Consider the following 20,995-nt stretch of genomic DNA (forward strand, 5'->3'; position numbering starts at 1 on the left):
TAAAAAGAATTTGATATGACCAATAGATGTTGAAAACCAGAAGAAATGAACTGCAACAAAGCCTTTTGCCCTTAGAACCCCAGCAAACTACACTGCATGTCTGCCTTTCCTCTGATTCCACTGTACAAAAAGCAGTTTCTTGCTGCTGTTGCACTGTTGACCTGATCTACCCTGCGTTCATTCAAAAACACCTAGATTCTAACAGAAGGAAATACAGAAATCTATATCTGAAGGTAAGCGGAGATTAGAACACTCTGAAGGTAAAGGCACATTTTATTACAGTAGATAAGCCTGTTTGACACCAATGCCTTACGGTTCTTTTATTTGTTTCTTTGTTTTTAATTCAAACATTTATGCTGACTTTCTGTCAGTAATTTTAAGTGAGTTGTAGCTCTTGTAAAACAAGTGTAGTCAGCTGGACCCCAAGTGCAGAGGAGCTTTACAAAAGCTATTGATTGTTCTGTCTAAATTTTCATTGGTAGACAAAATCCACCAAAATACTGTAAGACCACATGTTCAGAAGAAAAAAGAAAAGCCACTAGACTTACAAACCATTGTGTAATGCGGAACAAAGCATTAGGAGACAGAGAAAAGGAATGCACACTGAAAAGCTAAAAATGGCAAATAAGACAATGCAAACAAAGAAAGGTCTGATGGGCACCAAATAGAGAGGCTCAGCTAGGATATGTGGTATAGACAGGAGAACAGAAGAAGGCTTCAGGCTGACTGGTTCAGTTTGAACACTTTTACTCCTCTGCCTGTTTTTCAGGGAAGCTGCCTGAGACAGCTTTGAATAATAAACCACCTTCACACATTCAATTCTGAAGCTCTGTCCTCAAACTAAAGTTAAAGCTGCTAATTATACAGGTATTCTTTCCAAAACAGAGTTTGACCTACTGTGAAGTACATTGAAACTACTAAAGGACTGTGTGATGTCTGGTTGTCACTGAACTGGACTGCATATACAGAGTTCAGACTGAAATGACTTCATTTCAGTTCAGACTGAGCAAATCATGAAATAAAGAAAGTGTAAGATATTTTTAAATGGTTAAAGTAAAATAAATAACTGCTGTACACATGAATGTACAGAACTATCAGTCAAATGAACCATGATTCTGTTTAACAGTGAAATTTAAAGAAAAATGAAGAAGAGGATATTTTTAATATGTCTTTTCAGAAACGTTTAAGAGTTTGACCTGTTTGATCAATCTATACAATATACAAATGTATTTGTACAGTCCTAGCAAGCCCCTATCAGTTTGCTTCATCCACATCCTGTTTTAACACATTAGTGTGGTTCTAGCAAACCCTGAAGCTTGGATAATTTTGCAGGGTACTCCCAGACTTTCAATTTCTGGGATATTTCTGCAACAACAGTGTAAGCATGCCAGTCAAATGAGAGATGAGAGCAATTATATTGATAAAAAGTTCAGGCTCTACAACTTATAAAAGCTGAAAGAATTATGTTCATTTAGCCTGCAAAAGAGTAGGCTTGAGCGAGTATACACTTAGCAGCCTCAACACACATGAGAAATCATTATAAAAGGGACTGAAAAATAGACATTTTTTTCCATATCCATCAAGACAAAATAGAAACTAATGAACAGTTTGCAAAAGGAAGATGTAATTACACTTTAAGATTAACTGAGTAGTAAAGTTCCTTGATTGTCTGAGGGAGCTTGTGTTTTTATTATTATTATTATTATTATTATTATTATTATTATTATTATTATTATTGTTTTGTTTTGAAAAAGGTCAGAAACATCTGCAATTACAAATAGTTCGGGTGAATTCTTGATGTCCTTTCTTACTCTACGTTTCCATGTTTCCTATCACAAAATGCTAAAACCTAAACTTCAGCTAGGATAGACCAGTGCTACTCTACAGACCTAACTAATCTGCAGCAAAAGGCATCAGCATATTTTAGGGAAAATATTCAACACCAGTATCCTACACGGTTTCCTGGAATGCATTTTTTCATGCTGGTAAACAGTACCACATAGAACAATTATTTGTTCTACCTGATGGAAGCGTGTATAAAAAAATCACCTACTTTTCTTCTGGCTTCTGCTTTCTGGAAACACTCATGCTGTATGAAAGTCACTGCAGCAAGAATCCTAGGTATTGACTGTGTATTTTCACTCTTCAATATGCTCACTGCATGTTCCAGGGTCATCTCCCCTTCTGGGCTCCTTAAAAGTATAATTGAAGAAAATAGAGTGAAGGAAGACTGTAGTAAATCATCATTTATCCTGCAAATTTTCTTGTAATACCACACTATTCATATTTTTCAACTAGCTTTACTTAGGAAATTATTCTCTTACTAGTAGAAGAAAATATTACAAAAGCTTATGGTAATATTCTGGGGGAAGAGAAAATCATAAATTGAATTGTTGCAGCAATACGAGGTTGTGGACAAAGCAAGACATCCTTGAGATTATAAAAACAACATGGAAACATTAGTAGCTGTAGGGTACAATCACCTTGAGTAAATTGAGTAAGTATGTTGCCTGTGGTAGGATTAAAAATATGCATGGTCATTTTCTTTCTAACTGCCTGCATGTTTGCTTGAATAATAATTGTGCTAGACCATATCAAAAACTGGAAAGAGAGATCACCACACCCATTTTTTTTTCCCTAGTAGAGGGAACAAAACAATTCATGGCACAATCAGATGCATTAACTCTGGGATAACCTGGGTGGTTATGTTCCCCAGCCTTTTTACTTACTGTTGGTTTCAAACACTCCCCACCCTGAGGAGGGAGGAAAAAGGAAAGGAAAGGAAAAAAAAAAAAAAGGTGTGTGTGGGGACACAAAACCACACCTATTCTATTTATTTTTTTAACTTGAATCAGAATGGTTTTCATGTGAATCATTTCAGCAAGTACATCTAAAATTTGAATTTTTCATACAAATACTTTCCTTGATAAACAGGTGCTTAGGAAACACATTTGCTTAAATTGATTTTTTTTTTTTCTTTTAACTAAGATGAAATGTTAAATAATACATGATGTTCAGATTAGTGAAGTTCAGATAAGAAATGTTTTAATATTGAGAAAAGAACCATATGTAAAGCACGTGTCTGTGCACTGTACCAGGGGCCACTAGGTTCTTCAGCTCTGGGGCCATCTCAGTAATGGACTGGCAAGGACAAAAGAGCCTGGAAGCACAGGCTTGCCCAGAACAGGCTGTGGAGAGGCAAGGTAGACACAAGCTGGCAGAAACCAGGCAGATCTCTCACAGAGAAACCTGGTACAAATGCATTGAAATCAGACCAAAGTATTTACGATGAACTTATGACCTCTGAGACAAAAAAAGATTTTGTTAGATTTTTTTTTTTTTTTCTGCTAGCTATCCTGTAATTCATAAGGCAAAAGGCAATTAGTATGGCTGCAAGGAGAGTAAAGAGATGAAGATGCACCTGTTCCAAATTAAGTTCTGCTCCAGTACCCTGAGGTCTCCACCTGACTTTACATTTCCATTTGGTGTAAATCATTTTATTTCCTGTCTTCTACCCTCCCCAGAATTTGCGTTTTGAGCAAATATGCTGCATATATAGATGCTGAAGCACACTTGTGCAAGACACAGATGAAATGAAGTGGGCAGTGCGCTGAGCATGTCAATGGAGAAGTTAAGTCAAAGTGCAAATAGACAGAACAACAGTTGGTATTTGTAGTGCCCTGGGCTCTGTTCTGGCAGTGCTTAGGGCTTTCAGATTTCGAGTTTACTTTAGCCCTGATTTAAAACAAAGTAGCTACAAAGTTACTTTACATTGCTAGTGGGATGTACTGATCAGAAACTTACTTAAAGATCATGAACAATGAATATGGAAAAAAAACAGATCATATTTCTTGTTCTTAGTCGCTCTTAAGGGGAACAGAAAAACAGGCTTTTCCAGCATGGGTTTTAGCCAGGTTCCTCAAATTAACAATGTTTTTGTGAGCATGTTATGTATGTGTGCACGCCTTCCTGCTTGCAAGTTAGTGTAGTAACTTTGGAGACCTTTTAAAAATTTTGGCCACCTTCTATGGAGTGGCAGACATCTCTTATGTGTTAAATTGTGAGTTATTTCACCAGGCAAATAAAGACTCTATCTATGCACTAAGGTCAAGAGAGCTGCATGAGCTGATCCCTGATGGGATATCAGAGAATACGTGGGAACACAGCCTCAGGATGCCAAGAATGTACTAGAGTAGTAGAGGCCCATCAGCAGTCACCAGCCTGTCAGACTGAGATAAATGCATCTATGGCCAGAGACCAAATTTCTAAGTGGTGGATGTGCAGAACTGCACAGAGGCTGACAGCAGCTCAAAATCCACCAGTATCATCCCTTCAAGGCTGATACTCCTTCATGAGTAGTAACCACAATCTTTCCTTCATGTTGTACACTGCCATACTAGGACTGCTCTTTATTGGATGAAAAACAACATTTGCTCTCACTAAAGTTTTATCAGGCAGTAATAAAGTTTTATAAAAAAATAAAGTTTTATCAGACAGTAATACTTATTCCATACTACCCTCAAAGACATTACAGGCAAACCTTAAAGCCGCATGGCTAATAATCATGTGTATTGATGACAAACAAAGGGATATTCAAGCAATGGTTGTTAAAAAGAACAATGATTTGACAAGTTTTAGCTTCATCTTAATTTCCAGAATATAACATTTTTGAAATCTACTGTTTTCTGATCATTTTGTGACAGTCCTCAGCGCATTTAGAGGTCTGATGCTGTAAGCTGTTTCTCAGGTAGCTTCAGGTACTATCCCTCTCTTTCCTTTGATATATGGATGCTTTTAACTGCTTCACTCTACCAGAAGATGCAGTGATAGCATCACTATATTGTTCTTTTTTTCCTTCTACTTTGATTTCACAGCATGAGTTATTCTTCTACAGAAAGTTTGCAAATACATTTGTACAATTTTAAATTTTATACAGAACTAGTCCACTATTTCTCTCCAACCTTACTAAACTATTTAATATTTTCTTAATTATTAAAACTTAACCTTGAAAAGTCCTAAATTGTGACTTGCATTAAAAGTACAAATTTCAGGAAAAAGCAAATTACTTTGAAAACAGGCTTATTTTATTGTCCCTTCCATTATTAAGGGAGCAACAAATAAGGCAGCAGTCTATCACATAGTGCAACTTTGAAATCAAAGAGGATGGGAAATGACAAGAAATGAGAAAGTCTTTACTAACATATTAGACCGAGAAGTCCTGCTGGAAGAAACTGCATGTCTGGTGATATGATGCAAATAAGTGAAACAGCTCTAATTTGACAGCTGTGTGTACTCCAAAGCAAAATTTGGTCTATTACGTTTTAAACACTTAATTCTACATTAAATTGTGCAGTAGCTAGATGTGGATGAAATGGAATGTACTATAACCAAATTAAGACTTCAACATCAAGCCCTTCCAGTGACAAGAATTACAAAGGAACTTATTAAATGTGTATTTTAGACATCAGAAAAGAGTAATAATCTATGTGGATATCATGAACAATTATATAAGCAAATGTAATAAATACTGATTTCAGTCAGCTAAAATAACTATAGTCTCTTCCTCAACATTTAAGAAACTAGTGGTCCAAATCTCTTGGGGAATTACCTCACATGTCAATTTTCACCAGCCTCTCCCTAAAATAAGCCATTATATTTTACAGAAACTTTTTAAAACTTTGGGTAGACCAATGAGCTCCTTGCTCCCCCCCAAAAAAAATAAAATAATCTAGCTATGAATCCAAAGTAGAACCTAGTTTATTTGAAAATCTAAAGATATATACAAGTAAATTAAATGGTCAGAAGTACTGAGATAAATGAAATGTGTAAACATTTGCAAAAGGAACTTTACAAGCTTTCATAGCACTTCCAATCATTTTCTTCTGTAATTTGCAGCAAAAGCTGAACTGAAAAGCTGTCACTTAAGGAGTTACACTGCCAAATAGATTTCCAATAGGTCACAAATCTTTCACATTGAGTTCAGCACTGTCCCAAGCAAGCCACCTGCACAATGACTAAAGATAGATGTTTACTTCTGAGGGTGTGAAAAACACTTTGGTTGAATTTGTGCAGGCAGACAACTAGATGCCAATGACTGCACCTTGCAGAAGAACCAAAATTGCTTCTACACGAGATTGAATATCAATATAGCTGTCTGTGGCTTAGAAACACACTAAGGAATCAGCTGGAGCCCCTACCACTGGGGCCAACAAAACCTCAGAATATGGTACCCTTGTTTGCGAGAGGCTTTGGGGTCCTGAAATTCAGAGCAAATTATATTTGTTCTGAGGATGAATATTCTAAGGAAGAAATTTCTGCTTATGTTTTAATGAAGTTCGTCAAAACTAAAAAGTTTCCTTGGAACCATGAAAGTTTCAACTGAAGGCTGTCAATCTGCTAAAAGCCGAATTGCAAAATATGCATTGGCATATTTTTGATGTACTCTAGTGAGAAGCAGTGATAAAATCATTTGGTTTCTTACAAGCAAAAAATTTGCCAATATATTACTATGTAACATCATTTAAGTCGTATATTGCTCAGCATTTACTTTGTGTCTCCTTAAACATATGATCAACTGTTGGAAAAAGGTGGTCCCGAACGTGAGCAAGAGGTGTGGACCCTGCAGGATGTGCAGACGTGCATTTTTTCTCTCTTTCCTTTGCTGCACTGGAAGTGAATTTTCACACTATGTTGGCTCTATAGTTTACTTTCCACTCTTAAACAAATATGTTTCTTTCAGCTGTGACACCCCATAACCTAGATAGGTCCTGCATTATGCTTACCCTAGCTGAGATCCATTGATGGTGACTTGTTCATTCTGCAGGAAACCATTTCTCCCTGCTGCTGCCATAGCAGCTGTCAGTGTCATCCTCTTTCCATCTGTTTCTGCAGCAACACCAGTTACTGAAGCTGGCTGGGAAGCATCCCTCCTGGTCTGTGTGTTTCTGAAAGTAGTTTGGTGCCAGCTGGACCTAAAAGATTGCCTGTTCTGAGACCCCAAATGGGAAGCAGTTGGTGATCTTACTTGTCCCATTGCACTGCCTGATGTCAGGTAGTTCTCTTTCTCTAAAAGGTTGGTCATACTGCGACTGTTGCCTGCTTGATGGTACAGAAGTGCAGAAGGGCTAGGGGGGACACCATCAGGGATAGTGTCATTAACAGCCACCATCTGGGGGTGTCTTTTAAAAGAGCGTCCCCTGTTCACTGAATCACGAAGAGTGTAACCAACAATCTCAGACCGAGCATATCTTGGTGGGACAGTCCCACTGGGTCTCCTATTATCTCCGTGCCTTGGAGAGAATCCAGTTGAAAACCGGCTGTCATAGTGAAAATCATTGGACACATATGAAAATCTTTCAGGACCCCGCTGGGGTGAAACCTCTAATCTCTTCAGGGGTTGTCTTTGACCTCTCTCTTCCATTGTCTTGTAAGTAACTCTTGTCCCCCAGCCATTTGTATAAGAGGATGGTGAGGCCACCTGTTAAGGGTGCATAAAAGAAAAGTCAGATTACGGCGGTTAGGATTAATGCCAAAGAAATCAAACCAGTAATGTAAAGATAAAAACTATAAGGTCTGCTATGAGAATAAGAAAATAAAAGGTGAACATCACCAAAACTGGTTATTAAATGGGATTCTGCAATACTTCTTTGTATCTGTGTAACAAAGGTAGGAACAAGTATGATCTAAACTTTAGGAGACAAAGTCTAAGGAAATAGTCTTCTGATACTACCTCAAAATAGGTGCCAGAGTCATTTATACCTGATAGCGAGCAGTATTTTTAAACAGAGATTTTAGTTTCAGCTTGAAAGTCCTTGAGGATTAACACTCACATCGGTTATTGAAATTAAATTCAAGGCTGCCCAACAGAAGATAATTAGTCGGTCAGATATTAAAATATACTAAAACACTTGTATATTGTTATGATGTACACCTTGACAGGATATTGAGAGGTTATTTTGTTCTCCTGTTCACACTGTGGGGGGATCTAGTAAGGAGAGATATTCCTTTTCCTGTTTCCTTAACTTCATACTGAAAACGAATGGGATTCCATAGCATTGCAAGGAAATCAAAATAACCATTTCACCTTCTCAATGGTTTCCTTTAATCTACAACTACAATTTAAGATGATTTTTATTTTCCTGTCCCCAGTGGGCAAGGACAGTAATCGATCATATTCTTGTTTTCCAATTTTCTCATTTCTAAACTCAATAAACCCACCTCCTTTAACTCTTCTTTGTAGGATTTGTCTTCAAAACTTTTTACTGTATGGGTGTTGTTTGGATTCTCTTCAATTTTTCTATCTTTTGTTGAACTGTTATGTTCTAAATTGGGTCATATTCAACACTTTCCAGAACTAAATCAACTTGGGAGACTATCTGCTTTATATAGAAGAGCGATGGCTAATTATTATTATTATTAGTAGTAGCAGTAGCGAGTGCAGTAGCATCCAGCCATAAACCTAAGTCCCACATATTTTCATGTTGTATTAAAATATTGTAATATTACAGACATTTTTAAAGGTAAACATTGAAGTTTACACTGATGTTATTCATTGAAGGGATAGGGCTTAGCGGATAGTGACTGAAATCCCTTTTTTAACTGTTGAGGAGTTATTGAAGGTGATAACTGACTCACAAAAGGGGCAAAGGTTGCTGAATCTATTAGGCTGAGGCTAGGATCATTGAGTCTATCTGTTTATTCTACAGGAGTTATGCAAGGATATCTTTTCTTTATCTCTTGTCTGGCGGCAAAGAAAAGAATGCTTTTGTGAAATACTAGACCTTGTGGCTTTTTCTGACTTTTATGGCAGCATGGGAGAACAGCATGTCCTATTTCCTTTTTTTTTTTTTTTTTTTTCTTTTCCTGTCAGGAAAGCTGTACTATTTTATTGTTGTTCCTATGTCACATCTAGTTATCCTCTTTTTGCTCTCTTCTAAAAAGAACAGATTCACATCAAATACTAGGGACTGGGTAACAGGTGAGAACAAATGATAGGAGGACAAATGTAGTCAAGTAACTGGTTCTAACTCTTGCCATAGAGTGCCAGAGCTGCTTAATTAATTTGCCAGCGGCCAGGATATTTCATTCCATGAAAACATGCCATTCTTGTGTCATCTAAAATTAAGAAAGAATTTGCCCCCTAAACTATTTATAAAATAAATATTCCTATTCCCAAGCTGAACTGATTTGTTTACTGATGTTGATCACACAGCAGCACTGCTACTGTGTGATTTCCAAGCTATATGTTAATTGAGCTATGTGTTGATTACCAAATTATATGGTTGCTCCCTCAACCATATAATAACTGGTTCATAGTAGTTATGAGCTGAGTCATGAACCCTGAAGAAAATCAGCTATTTATTTTAGCATTTAGGCCATGAACCCAAGTGAAGTGGGTCAAAATAAAAAGTGAAGCTGTAATTAGCTTAAAAACGCTATTGTATTACAAAGACTATACCACTCACATTCTTGTAATGCTAAAACAGATTACAGCAGGATTATTTAAAATGATAAGGAACACTCTACCTGTCATTGTGAAACTAGTGTGATCTGTTTTCCTATGGTTTTGGATGCTTAGTTCCCTAACCTCTTTCACTATATTCCCAGGTCCAACCCTTGTCATTCTTTACCCTGCAGGACTCCTGAACTCCCTCCAGCAACCTCTAAATGTTTGGCTGGGTACATGCCAGCATGGCCTCTGGCTACTTTGGGCTAGGTATGTGCTGACTGACCTGCTGGCTGCTGGGATGGATAAAGGTCTGACTTGCAACAGCCTCTGCCTAAATGGCATTTAGTATGATTTTTCATTTTCTACCCACATTCCAGTTCTCACAAAACCAATAGGATTGCAAAAAGCCCATCTGTCATACCATGTTGAGTTTAGCCACTGGGCTCAGAAGTCACCAGAAGGAGAGAAAAACATTGATGGATCTCAATCACAAAAACCTCTTTTTCTAGAAATCAGGCTTCAAAAAGTGAACAAATAAACCTTGAAATGTCATCTGCATACTGTTATCTGTGGTTTCAAAATAAACTATGCATTTGGTAATGCACTTATCCCCATTCATTTTCCTTACCTGGTTTGACTGGTAATAAGAGACACCATACTGAGATCTTGATGCAAAATCATTTTCAGTAATCCCCATGTTATAAACACGTTCCGGAACACTGGAAGCACGGTGTAAACTACCTATAAATAAAAATTAGTAAGATTTTAACAAAACATAATATTACTATAAAGGATGGTTTGGGGTACTAAGGAAATGACTTGTACACTGCTGATAATATATATTAGCTGAAAATCAGAGAGGGGAAAGATGGAAAGGTGTTTGTGTTCAGTGCATAGCATTCAAAATATGGCTAAGAAAAGATTTCTGAGGGCACAGGCCTCAGATAATTCTCATTTATTTTACTTAAGACATATTTAACTTTTAGAAGTCTTATTGTTCACGCAGCTATTTCACAAAAGAAATTTAAACACAACAAGCTGATGTTTTAAATATCCCAGATACTGGCACATAATTAAGTGCTACCAAAAACTTATTTTTCGTTGTTACCGTTTTGAACGTGTACGTTTTGAACGGTTTATGTAAGAGTGACTCTAACACACCCAGTACACAAACTAGTTAAAATATTGCAACTGTAGATTGCAACAGAGCAAACTGGGCTTAAGTGTATGCCTCTGTTACTGTTAAACCCTAGAGATGTAATTTCAACTGTCACTAAAGAAATACTATACACTCAACATAGACTATTTACTTCATAGCTGTCTACCTCAACTGCTGATGTTTCTTTTCCCTGAAGTACTAGTTTAATGACAATATATTGGAACAAGCAATACTTCACTAATCTTCTTAGTGCTTCACCCAAAAAACATGAGTCCACAAACAAAATCTTTGGCTTGTGGAGGCACGTGGTGTATGAAGCTGAAAAAGTAGCGGTGTTTAATTACACTTCAGATCTGTACCTGTAAGGTTCACTAATCTGCCAAACAAGGTAGAAGATCCACAGCATATCTACCTTGATAGTTTCTTTCCACAACCTAGCTCTGAAAATGGAGCAGTGCCTGGTGATTATTTCTTTCACTAAGACCTCACTATTCTTTAAATTAAAGAGAAAGAAACAAAAAAAAGAAAACACATGCACAATAAAACCCACAGAACCAAAAGCCTCAGGGTGTTTCTCTTTCATTGGTACAATGCATTTTCAAATAAAAGTCATTCTATTAAGAAAAAATAAGTCAAGCTTTGTAACAGATACAGACAAAATGACTGTTCATGAAATTTCCAAGTTACTATGAGAATCTGCATACAGGAATATAAAACCCACAGGTTTAAAGAGGTGACACAGAAATCAAAAGCAGAAGGAAGATATTCCTCAAATCTGCCATAAATGGAGACACTGGAGGTTGCAGATGTTTAGGCTGAACATAATGCTGGTTAATAAAGAAGTTGGCCATGAATTTTCAAAATAGCAGATACTGTCTGAGAAAGAATACAAGAAATGGCAGAAGCAAATCATTAACTTGGTCGAATTGACGAAGTCTTCATTTCTAAAAATATTAGGAGTCATATGCACGAGGGACTTCAGGTGCTAAAAACATGCAGGCTAAATCCTGCTGGGATTTTTGAAAGCACCTAGCATTTGTGCTGAACAGCTAAGGCTTTCGGTTTGTGCAGTTAGACTCCTGGCTACAGCAGGTACATGTGGGTATCCCTAGGAACTTCAGTACCCCCATGCCTTTAACACCTTAGTGCATGTAGATCATAAAGGTTTGGCAAGGGTGAAAAGAAACAAGTCTCACATAACAGCAATAATTTGTAAATGATAAGTCCAAATTTGTGTATAATATAAAAGTGTATTGAGTGCAATAATTTCAAATCCAATTTATTCATACTTTCCAGTTACTTTTACTTGTTTAATCATATTTTCCAATTCTTGTACTTTGACTATGCAAGACAGTTTTGAACATGCATTAGGTGATTTGTTAAGACACATTCATGCTAGCTTGGCGTCAGTGAGAGTAGAATGATCCGGCCTGGTCTAACTCATGATTTGGATTGTAGTAATTCCTTCATGACACATTACAAGGTTGTCACAGCCGAAAGGTTACCCAAGTACATGACAAAGCAGTAACAGAAGACTGTTGTTTTCACACTGCAAAAACTTTCTGCCAATATACACTGACATCCAAAAACCGCAAATTCATCCGTCTCTCATTTTTATGATATAACTCCAATGTACAACTTCAGGTGCCCAGTAAGACATAGCCACATAGCCTATTGCCCAAGCCTGCTTTTTGAAGATTAGCTTTATTCATTGCTACCTATTAGAGTACTTTCATATAATTAGTGTTTAAGTACATACTCACAGATGATTGTTTCTCTATAGTTAGCGTTTTTTGTCTCGTCTACTTAGGGAGAAATTATCTCCTTAGAACATAAAGAACCCTTGAGTAAGTAATTTTGGCATGTTTTTGTTAACTCTGAACTCTCTGTCTTTACTAAACTAAAACAAAATAATCAGGATAAAATAAAAATAATAAGGCAGTCCATGAAGCAGACTAGTGTAAACTACATATCTAACAGTTGCTCTATTTGTAATATCAAAACATAGTCAGAAATTGCAACACTCATTTATCTCTGCTTGAACAGTGGCTTTATGCAGTCATCTGTTTTTAACCTTCAGTCTCCCTTTGAAACTATCTACCAGTAAACAAAACATTTTTCTCTTTCAGAGATAAACACAGTATATTTTAGCTTATGGAATTTCACTTTGCATTTTGGTATCTCTTGCTTTCTCTTACCGTACCAGTATTTATTCTTTTGTCAGCGTTTTACCCGAAGATTTATTAGGTAGGAATAAACTGTAGGTTGCAAGATGGGCCCTTTACTTATGCCAAAAGCCAGTGTGATAAAAAAAAAAAGTGGTAACTAAAACACTGGACCTTTCTGTTAGTTATGAGAAGCAGAATAGGTGATCTGATAAAAACTTGCCTCTGTCAGTGAGGCTACCTCCAGGTAGGTTTTCACCATACTACAAACACCTACACATTTTTCACCTCTCGGATTTGCTCAGTATTACTTGTATTCAAAAATCATTAGGTAGTTCTTATATATCAGTGCACTGGTTAGGAGAATAAAAAATAATATATATATATATTTAAAGTATTATGTCTATAAATATGACTTTATATTTAAAATATTATATCTAACATTTACTGTTAGAATTAATATTTTCTAACTGTGAGAATTAGTGTTTTAAATCTCACCGAAACTCTCTTCAGAAAATATAAATTCAGTTACTCATCCACAGGGGTCCATTGGATACCACATTTGGTTTCCAGCAGCCAGCCAAGGAAAGGATGGGTTTCCTACAGGCCCTGTGTCACATCTGTCAAGCAATGTGAATATTTTGGAAAACTCAGGCTTCTCAAAGAATAGCAATCACCCACGTGTGGATAATTGAATGGAACCTTTTATCACGACCTCCCCTTTCTCCTGTTAGTCTGAACTGAAGGAGTTCAGGAATGCTGGCTCTTTGGACGTGGACAGTGGAGTAGGAACACTACACCTCTTCACTATTCCTCAAGCCTAAAATAAAAGCTGTGCTAAAATCACCTAATATCACAACAGCTATGTCAAAATTTTGAGGTCTGACATAATAATTACATTATCAGGAAGGAAACTGAATAGATGATTGAGAAAAAAAAAAAAAAAGTCCATCCAGCCTTGCGGTGGTTCTTCTCAAGCCCTCTTAGGTGTGATAAACCCAATATTTCTAAATGCCCTGAAAGTTCTTCCCTAGCAATTGCTGGCTATAGCTGCAGACAAATCAATGTGCTTGGCCCTTGAAAATAACAATGCCAAGTGACATCGCCATGATACATGAGACATGAAAAAGACAATAATCCTCTATTAAGGAGGTATGTGTATCAGATTCCTCTTAAATCATGTGCATTGTTACCTCTCTGTTGTGCATCTTTTTCAGTACTTTTGTATCTCAATTATAACTGTGAAAGCCAAAATTTTGGCTTTAAATCTCCCACAGCAGGAATTAACTTTGTTGTACTCTGTACACAGAAGTCTACTACGGACTATGATACTTTCATGCATGCTGAGTGCCTGCCTGCTGAGTATCTATTTTCCATTCCTTCTCATTGTGAGTGGGTGGTTATATTCCCAGCAGAAACTTGTAAATACTCCTGGTTTGTCATCTTTTAATCCCTTTGTATACCTCACCACTCACAGTGGACTGAGCTAGTGCCATTTAAGAATGACATATCAAAAACTTCACTGAATCACCCCATCTAGAGATGAAAAAGCCTTCTTTTTGATCATTCCCCTTCGTCACACTACTAGAGCATAAGTGGTCCCAAGGGACATTCCAGCATTTTTTATTTTGCATTAGTCAGTACATTTACACAAATGCTCAAATATTTTTCTCTTCTTCTGGCTCAGAAACCACAGGTGAGGTATTTAATGAAGCCAACAAAAATCAGAGGTCACCATCCGTATTTTCTTCTACTTTTATTTTATTTTTTTTCCCATGAAGATATAAAGAGAAAATTACTATGAAATTTGGTAAGATTTCTGCAAAATAGAAAACCGAGGACAGAAAACTCCTACAATTTCCTTGAAGCAAGTTTAAGAAAATTACTGTTAAGAATTTTAGAAGTGAAGAAATGTAAAGAAAAAAGTAAGGCTCTGAATGTAATCATTTAATGGTGCTGATTTGAAAACCATATAAGTTTGAATCCTGTTTTTTGTAAATATTCTGTGATTATAACACCCTGTGTTAGAGAAAACATCTCTACATAGACCATCGGTCCATTTGGTTTTGTGTGATATAATACTAAATTCTGCCCTCATCTTTTACAGCAGACCTGGTAAGGATGAAAGACAGGAAGAAAGACTTTGGTCCAACAATTACACTAGAGAAACATATATATCATAGATGAATTTAAAAGTCAATCAAAATCCAAGCCAAACAAGATCAGAAGTGGAATCATATACTGAAGTATACAAGGAAAACTCCCAGACAAATAAGACTGAACTATCTATCACTCCATTTCCATCTTTAAATAGCATTCATTTATGTGGCTGCTTTAGTTCAAAAATTTTCAGGGCAGGGCAACAATGTTTAATTTCCAAAGGTTCAGAAACTGATGAACTGAAAAAGTTATAGCTATTGTCAAACTGATGCTTGAAAAACTATAAACAATGTTTTACAATGTCTTCAAAAATTGTTGAGGCAGATTGTAATTTTAATCATTTAGCAGCTGAAGGAATCCTCAAATCCGATGATGACCTGAATATCTGTTATAAAAAACAGAAAGACGCCAAAAAAAGGCGAAGGGCATAAATTGAGGAGCAATATGAAGAAAAAAACTACCAAACAAACAAAAAAACCCAAACTTTTTTTCCATTCATTTTTCTATTTAAAAGTCATGTTGAAGGCTAAGCAGGCACCTTTGGTCTAAAACTTAAGGAGAAATTATCCTGCCTGGTGGGGTACTTCTTGCAGCTTCGAAGCCTCCACTACAGTTAGTGGAGAACAGGTGTGTGCAAACAATGCTGGGTAAGGGTTCTACTAACACTGATTTTCCATACCCAGTGGTTATGTGCCCTACTAATTTTAGACATGTATGTGAATGCTCTGGTTAGGTATGTGCTAAGTACCTTGCTGAACAGGGTCTGAAATACTCCTACAGATAGGACAGTTATAGCACAGGGACCTGCTTCTGCCCTTTTTAAATCTCCGTGTTATCTTCCTTGCAACTTCAAACAACATGAAACCTTTGCTGAATTTATCTTGAAAACTGTTACAACTTAGCCAAGTGCGTATTTCTTTTTTTGGCATACAAAATAGTGTATATATTTAAGACGTAGCTTACATATGAAAATTAAAATGTTTTTTAAAAGCCTAGTCAATCTTTGTGCAAGTCTTCTATGAAGAAAAAGCACGGTGGGACATAAATGCACATATACATTTAGTTTTTAAGGAAAGTTAGCATGTTAAATACATAATAGACATTTCATGTACAAATATTTCAGATATATATACATAGATGGATAGCCATATGCATATATTTTTAATACACACATATGCATGTATAAATGGATGGAATATATGGAATATATTTTAGTTCCATTTATTTTTTTCTGAGCTTTGCAATGGGACTAAAAAATGCATGGTAAGTTGGGCACCAGAATATGTCTTAAAGAATAAAAGTTCATGTTACGCATGAACAATACATCTAACAGACATGACATTTGCCACTAGAAGCCTGAGAGTTTTGCTCTCAGAAATGCAAAGTATTCAAATACTTGACCTTTAGAAAAAAACAAGGCACACCATGACAACTACCCCTAAATCCATCAGGTCTGTTAATGTACTGCAGAGAAGTTAAGACAAGCTAGAAAGATGGGAACTTTGTCTTCATAGTTTTATTACAGTTTAGAGACACGATCTCAGGTTCATGACACCATCTCATTTGTTCAACAATTGCTTTAGAAAGTCTTTTTCAGGCTGCTCTTCTCTACTGACAGAAAAAGAAATGGTTTGAAGAAAAGAACAGAAGAAAAGAAAAAGTTCTGAAAACTGTTCAGAAACTTTATTTAAATGCGAGCTGCCAAGTTAAGGACTTGCACACGTAGCTGCACATCACACAGCCATGTATGCCTCTTTATGTGATCTGTGTGCCCAGTTTTTCAGAGTATGTCCACACCTGCACTGTACTCTTTTTCACAGAATGGCTTGGTTGTAAGGGACTTTAAAGATCATCTAGTTCCAACTCCCGACTTTTTCAGTCTTTCATGTTCTTCATGACTTTTTCAGCCATTAAGTGTATTTTAGATGGAAGACAGAAGTATGAGGAAACATTCTTCTGCCTGACAAGATAGGTGAGTGGAATATAGTCATAAATTTAAAGCCCCTTTGCTCATAGCTTTTTGCAAATGAAAGGTGACGGCTTCTATAATGACACCCCTAGCAACACGGTGTATAACCTACAAGTTTGCCATATCTTTGTATGTAAATACAAGATATATATATATTTAAGTTCACTGTAAAAACAATGCTTTTATTCTCTATTTGCAGTTAAGATTACACCCCTCAGGCAGCTGGCCTGAAACCCTGAGTGCTGACGAAGTCACCCTGCTGGGGCCTGATGCTGCAGATCCTGGATGTGTCAGACCGTGTGGCGACTTCCATTTGCACCGTGCACATCGAAGAGCAGCATGAATACCCCTCTGGCAGCACTGCTGCCCAACGTTTCCCATCCACGCCTTTCCTGGAGTTATTTTGCCAAACCTCCCTTTAGTTCACTTCGAGGTGAAACAGGGAAAACCACTTCCGACGTTTCTCCCCATTTCATTTCGCAGACAGGGCCAGTGGGTAGACACGGAGTTACTCAAGCAAGCCCAAGAGATGGTTGCTGGGGTTGGAGGACCCAGTCTCCACTCGTCCGTCCGTCCATTCATCCATCCATCCATCCATCTGTGCGTCTGTCCGTCCGTCCATCCACCCACCCACCCCTCGGGCAGCCGTGCAGGGCGAGCAGCTCCCCCGACTCCCCGCAGCTGCAGCGCTGGGGAGTCACAAACTCCTCACCCGAGCCAAAAGCACGATGAGTCGCGATAGAACCACGCCTGTCGCGAGTCCCGCAGAGGTACCGGCTGCTCGCAGCGACCCGCCCCGCCTCCCCAAACCCCCTTGGGGCCAGGCAGGGCGCGGGGCTCGGGCACTCACCATTGTGCAGCGAGCCTCGGCTCCTCCTGGCCAGCGTCTGCTGGACCTGCCGCTGGATCCGCAGCGCCTTCTCCTCGCCGCCTCGCCCGCCCGACAGCTTGAGCCCGGCCTCGGAGGGCAGCGCCAGGCTGGAGCTGTCCAGCTCCCCGAGGATCTGCTGGCCCAGCACGGTGCGGATGTAGCCCTGCTCGCCGCCGGGGCCGCGGCCGGCCATGGGCTCGGGCGGGCTGAGCACCGCTGGGCTCCGCCGGGCTCCGCTAACCTGTTGCGCCGCCGCCGCCGCTCGCCCCAGGACGGACGGCAGGGGCCGGGCCGGGCCGCGCCCCGCGCTCAGCACGGCCCCGGGGCCTGCCCCGCCCGCCGCGCAGGTGCCAGGCACGGCCCGCGCCCCCGCCGCCTCCCCGCCCGCTGCCGGGGCCGGGCCGGCTCCTCCCGTGCCTCCGCCACCGCCTCTCCCCTCCCGGCCCCGCTCGTCCCCTCCCCTGCTGCCTCTTTTCGTCCCTGGCAGGGACAGGGACGCGGCGGGGCGCGGTCACTTCGCCGCCGCCGCCCCAGGCAGCCGCCGCCCGGCCCCGGCTGTCCCGTAGGGGCTGGCGGAGAGAAGCCGCTGGACGTGACCGCTGTTGTAGACACGTACACCCCTCACACGCTTTGCGCTGTAGCTATTTGGCATTACGCTGGCTGGTTTAGGCACTTCTACGCCTTACACTGGGATACGAAACTGCTTTTACACGCAGCGGGCCCCGGCTGTAAAGATAAAAACTTTCGGGCGGGGCTGTGCTGGGAGTAGGCGCAGGGCTGCTGGTGGAGGAGTTCTGCTGCTCTCCCCGGTTTGCAGCTTGCCCTGAGGGTTTGCAAAGGGGTGAACTGAAGCCGTCTGCCCTCAGTGCCTTTGTAAAAAGGTGGCAAGGGAATTTCGCAACTAAAGACCGTGGAAAAACAAACAAAACCAAACCAAACAGCAACCAAAACGCCCGGCAGGCTGTTCTGCAAACATCTGTGCTGGTGTTTACTGTCCTGAGTGGCTTCTTACTTGCTGAAATAGGGCTCAGTGAAGGGGAGCACGATGGAGGCTCAAGCTCCCCCACTGTCTCGGATACGACGTGGAGTTACTGTATAAACGAGCCCTGGGGTCGGCTTGATGTGAGAGGCGGAGGGAAAAGGGAACATGCAAACTCTTGTGGATAGGAGAGTGTGGACTTGCATGCTCCGTTTAGAAAAATAAATAGGTGAAGCAGGGTTTCTCAATGTAAAAACCAACCAACCAAACAAAAACAACAAACCAAACAAAAACACCAACAAACTGAATGTAGGCACTTTCATGGAAAATCTGGTAGTTCTTAAAATCTGGTATTTCGTAAAAGCAGATGAAAGGTGAATATGGCTTTTAAATCCATTTGTTGCTATATTTCTGAGGGCCACTGGCACTCAAAATGATCTGGGTGTGGCTTTTACTTTTTTAACCAGTACTTCAGACAGTGGTGAGGGCACAGGGTGGCTGGGAGTGGGATGATCCTTGCTTTATGCCATAATGTAGGAGCAGTTTCCTGGTTATTCTCTGAATACTGAGGAGTGGGGGAGGAACTGGCTCTGTGTGTAGGAGTCCTGCTTGCTGACACACATTGCAGCAGCGCAATCCTTTTGCCTTTGATTCACTCTTTGTCTCTCTCCCATTTTTCTTTAAGAGGAGGAGGCAGTTCTGTCCTGTCCTGTCACTCGGTCTGGCTCATGTCATCTCCTTTTGTTCTCATGTGCCTTATCACAGGAAAGGTCATATTAAAGGTTGCATATGACATGCAAAAATAGTTTCACTGGTTAAGAGAGATGGAGCGACACACTCCTTCAGAACGAACAAGGAATGGTTATGCATGGAAGCAGAAAGGCTGGAGATAAGCTGTGGGGTACCAGGTGGGAAAGAAGAACAGGGATTTGTGAAGAGGAGGAAGATGGAGCTATGTGGCAGAACTATGACAGGCAGGCCGAAAATGCAACAGAGAAGTAGAACAATAAAAAAATGGAAGAACGGGCAGGCTAAAGCAGGAAAAACAAATGGGAAGATGCATCACAACTCAGAAAGAATGTAAACTATGTTAGAAACTATGTTAGATCCTTTTAGTAAAATACAGACAGTCACAAAAGCATTTGCAGTAAACAATAGATACTATGTTCTTGTTGCGCGTCAAGAACTGGCAGGCACGAATGAGTGGAGACTACTGAGGAGATTAAAAAACATTTTTAAAAATGTGGAACATTTCCTCCCCTCCTCTCTTTTTCTGCCCTCTTCTCCATTCCTGAACTTCAGCACAAATATAAATTCTGTGTAGTTTCTATAGTTTGGTTTTAAGCATACAATACACCTGAAATGGATCCAAGATTTAGAAGATACTCTTGTAGAGGGTGTCCTCAGATGCCATTGACACCACATATGGTTTCACAAGCTCTTAGCACATTAGCATTACTTCTCTTGGATTAATTAAATTAATAAATCGAATTATTTAATTATTAAGTTATTGATATTTTATTTTTTAATTATTTATTGAATTATTAACTTCATCGTGCAAGTATGTATGTTTGTGTTTGTAGCAATCTGTGGCAACAGAAGTGACTGTTTTCTCTGGGCTTTAAAATTTTTAATGAGATTTCTGGGACAGATTGCTTTCCTTGTAACTATAACTGCTAACTAGAAAGCTGTGGGGGTGGAATATTTTTCCCTGCACATCCATTCAAACAATGCTTAGTCAAGAAAATAATAAAATAAAAATGAGTTAGGACACTTTCTTACGCAAGGAAAATAACAAGATACCATGTAAATGATTGTTCCATCGATACAAAGTTATTCAAAGTTGATTCATGTTACGTGAGAAGGAAATATGTGTCATTTGTAGATTCAAAGCAATGGGATAATTCAGGGATTATCCTTGAATGGATGGTGACTTGTGATAGATGATTGATCATCCTTTTTTTGAACAAGAGGTTTAATTATGATACATATAGTGACTAAAGGGTGAAGAATCACAAAAACATTCATTTCCTGTCTGGTGTCTGATGGAGTCAAGGAGCTCAGAAGATAAAAGGAAAAAGTTCTCTATAAGACTTGTTTCTTATTCTGTCCAGGTGTGCTTGGCCTAAACCATGCAACCTATCCCCATTAGAAGTCCCATACAAATAAAATGTATATATATAATACGTATAATAAGATGTATATTGTGGTAGTTCATCCTTTCACTCTTTTCTCTCTTTCCTA

The 20,995-nt window shown here is 39.1% G+C and overlaps 1 protein-coding gene across 1 annotated transcript in view; it reads right to left on the minus strand.

Moving 5' to 3' along the window:
• The window catches only part of PKP2 (plakophilin 2), a 44,372-nt gene extending 26,226 nt beyond the window's left edge, over nt 1-18,146 (minus strand). The window contains exons 1-4 of the mRNA XM_084507091.1: nt 17,752-18,146; nt 10,077-10,189; nt 6,783-7,477; nt 2,054-2,192 (exon numbers count right to left, since the gene is read on the minus strand). Coding sequence (XP_084363217.1) covers nt 2,054-2,192; nt 6,783-7,477; nt 10,077-10,189; nt 17,752-17,965 — 1,161 coding nt within the window. The 5' untranslated portion in view covers nt 17,966-18,146. The remainder of the gene's footprint in view (nt 1-2,053; nt 2,193-6,782; nt 7,478-10,076; nt 10,190-17,751) is intronic.
• Nucleotides 18,147-20,995: the final 2,849 nt, after the last annotated feature.

The sequence above is a fragment of the Aythya ferina genome (assembly GCF_964211825.1).
Source record: "Aythya ferina genome assembly, chromosome: 1".
NCBI lineage: Eukaryota > Metazoa > Chordata > Aves > Anseriformes > Anatidae > Aythya > Aythya ferina.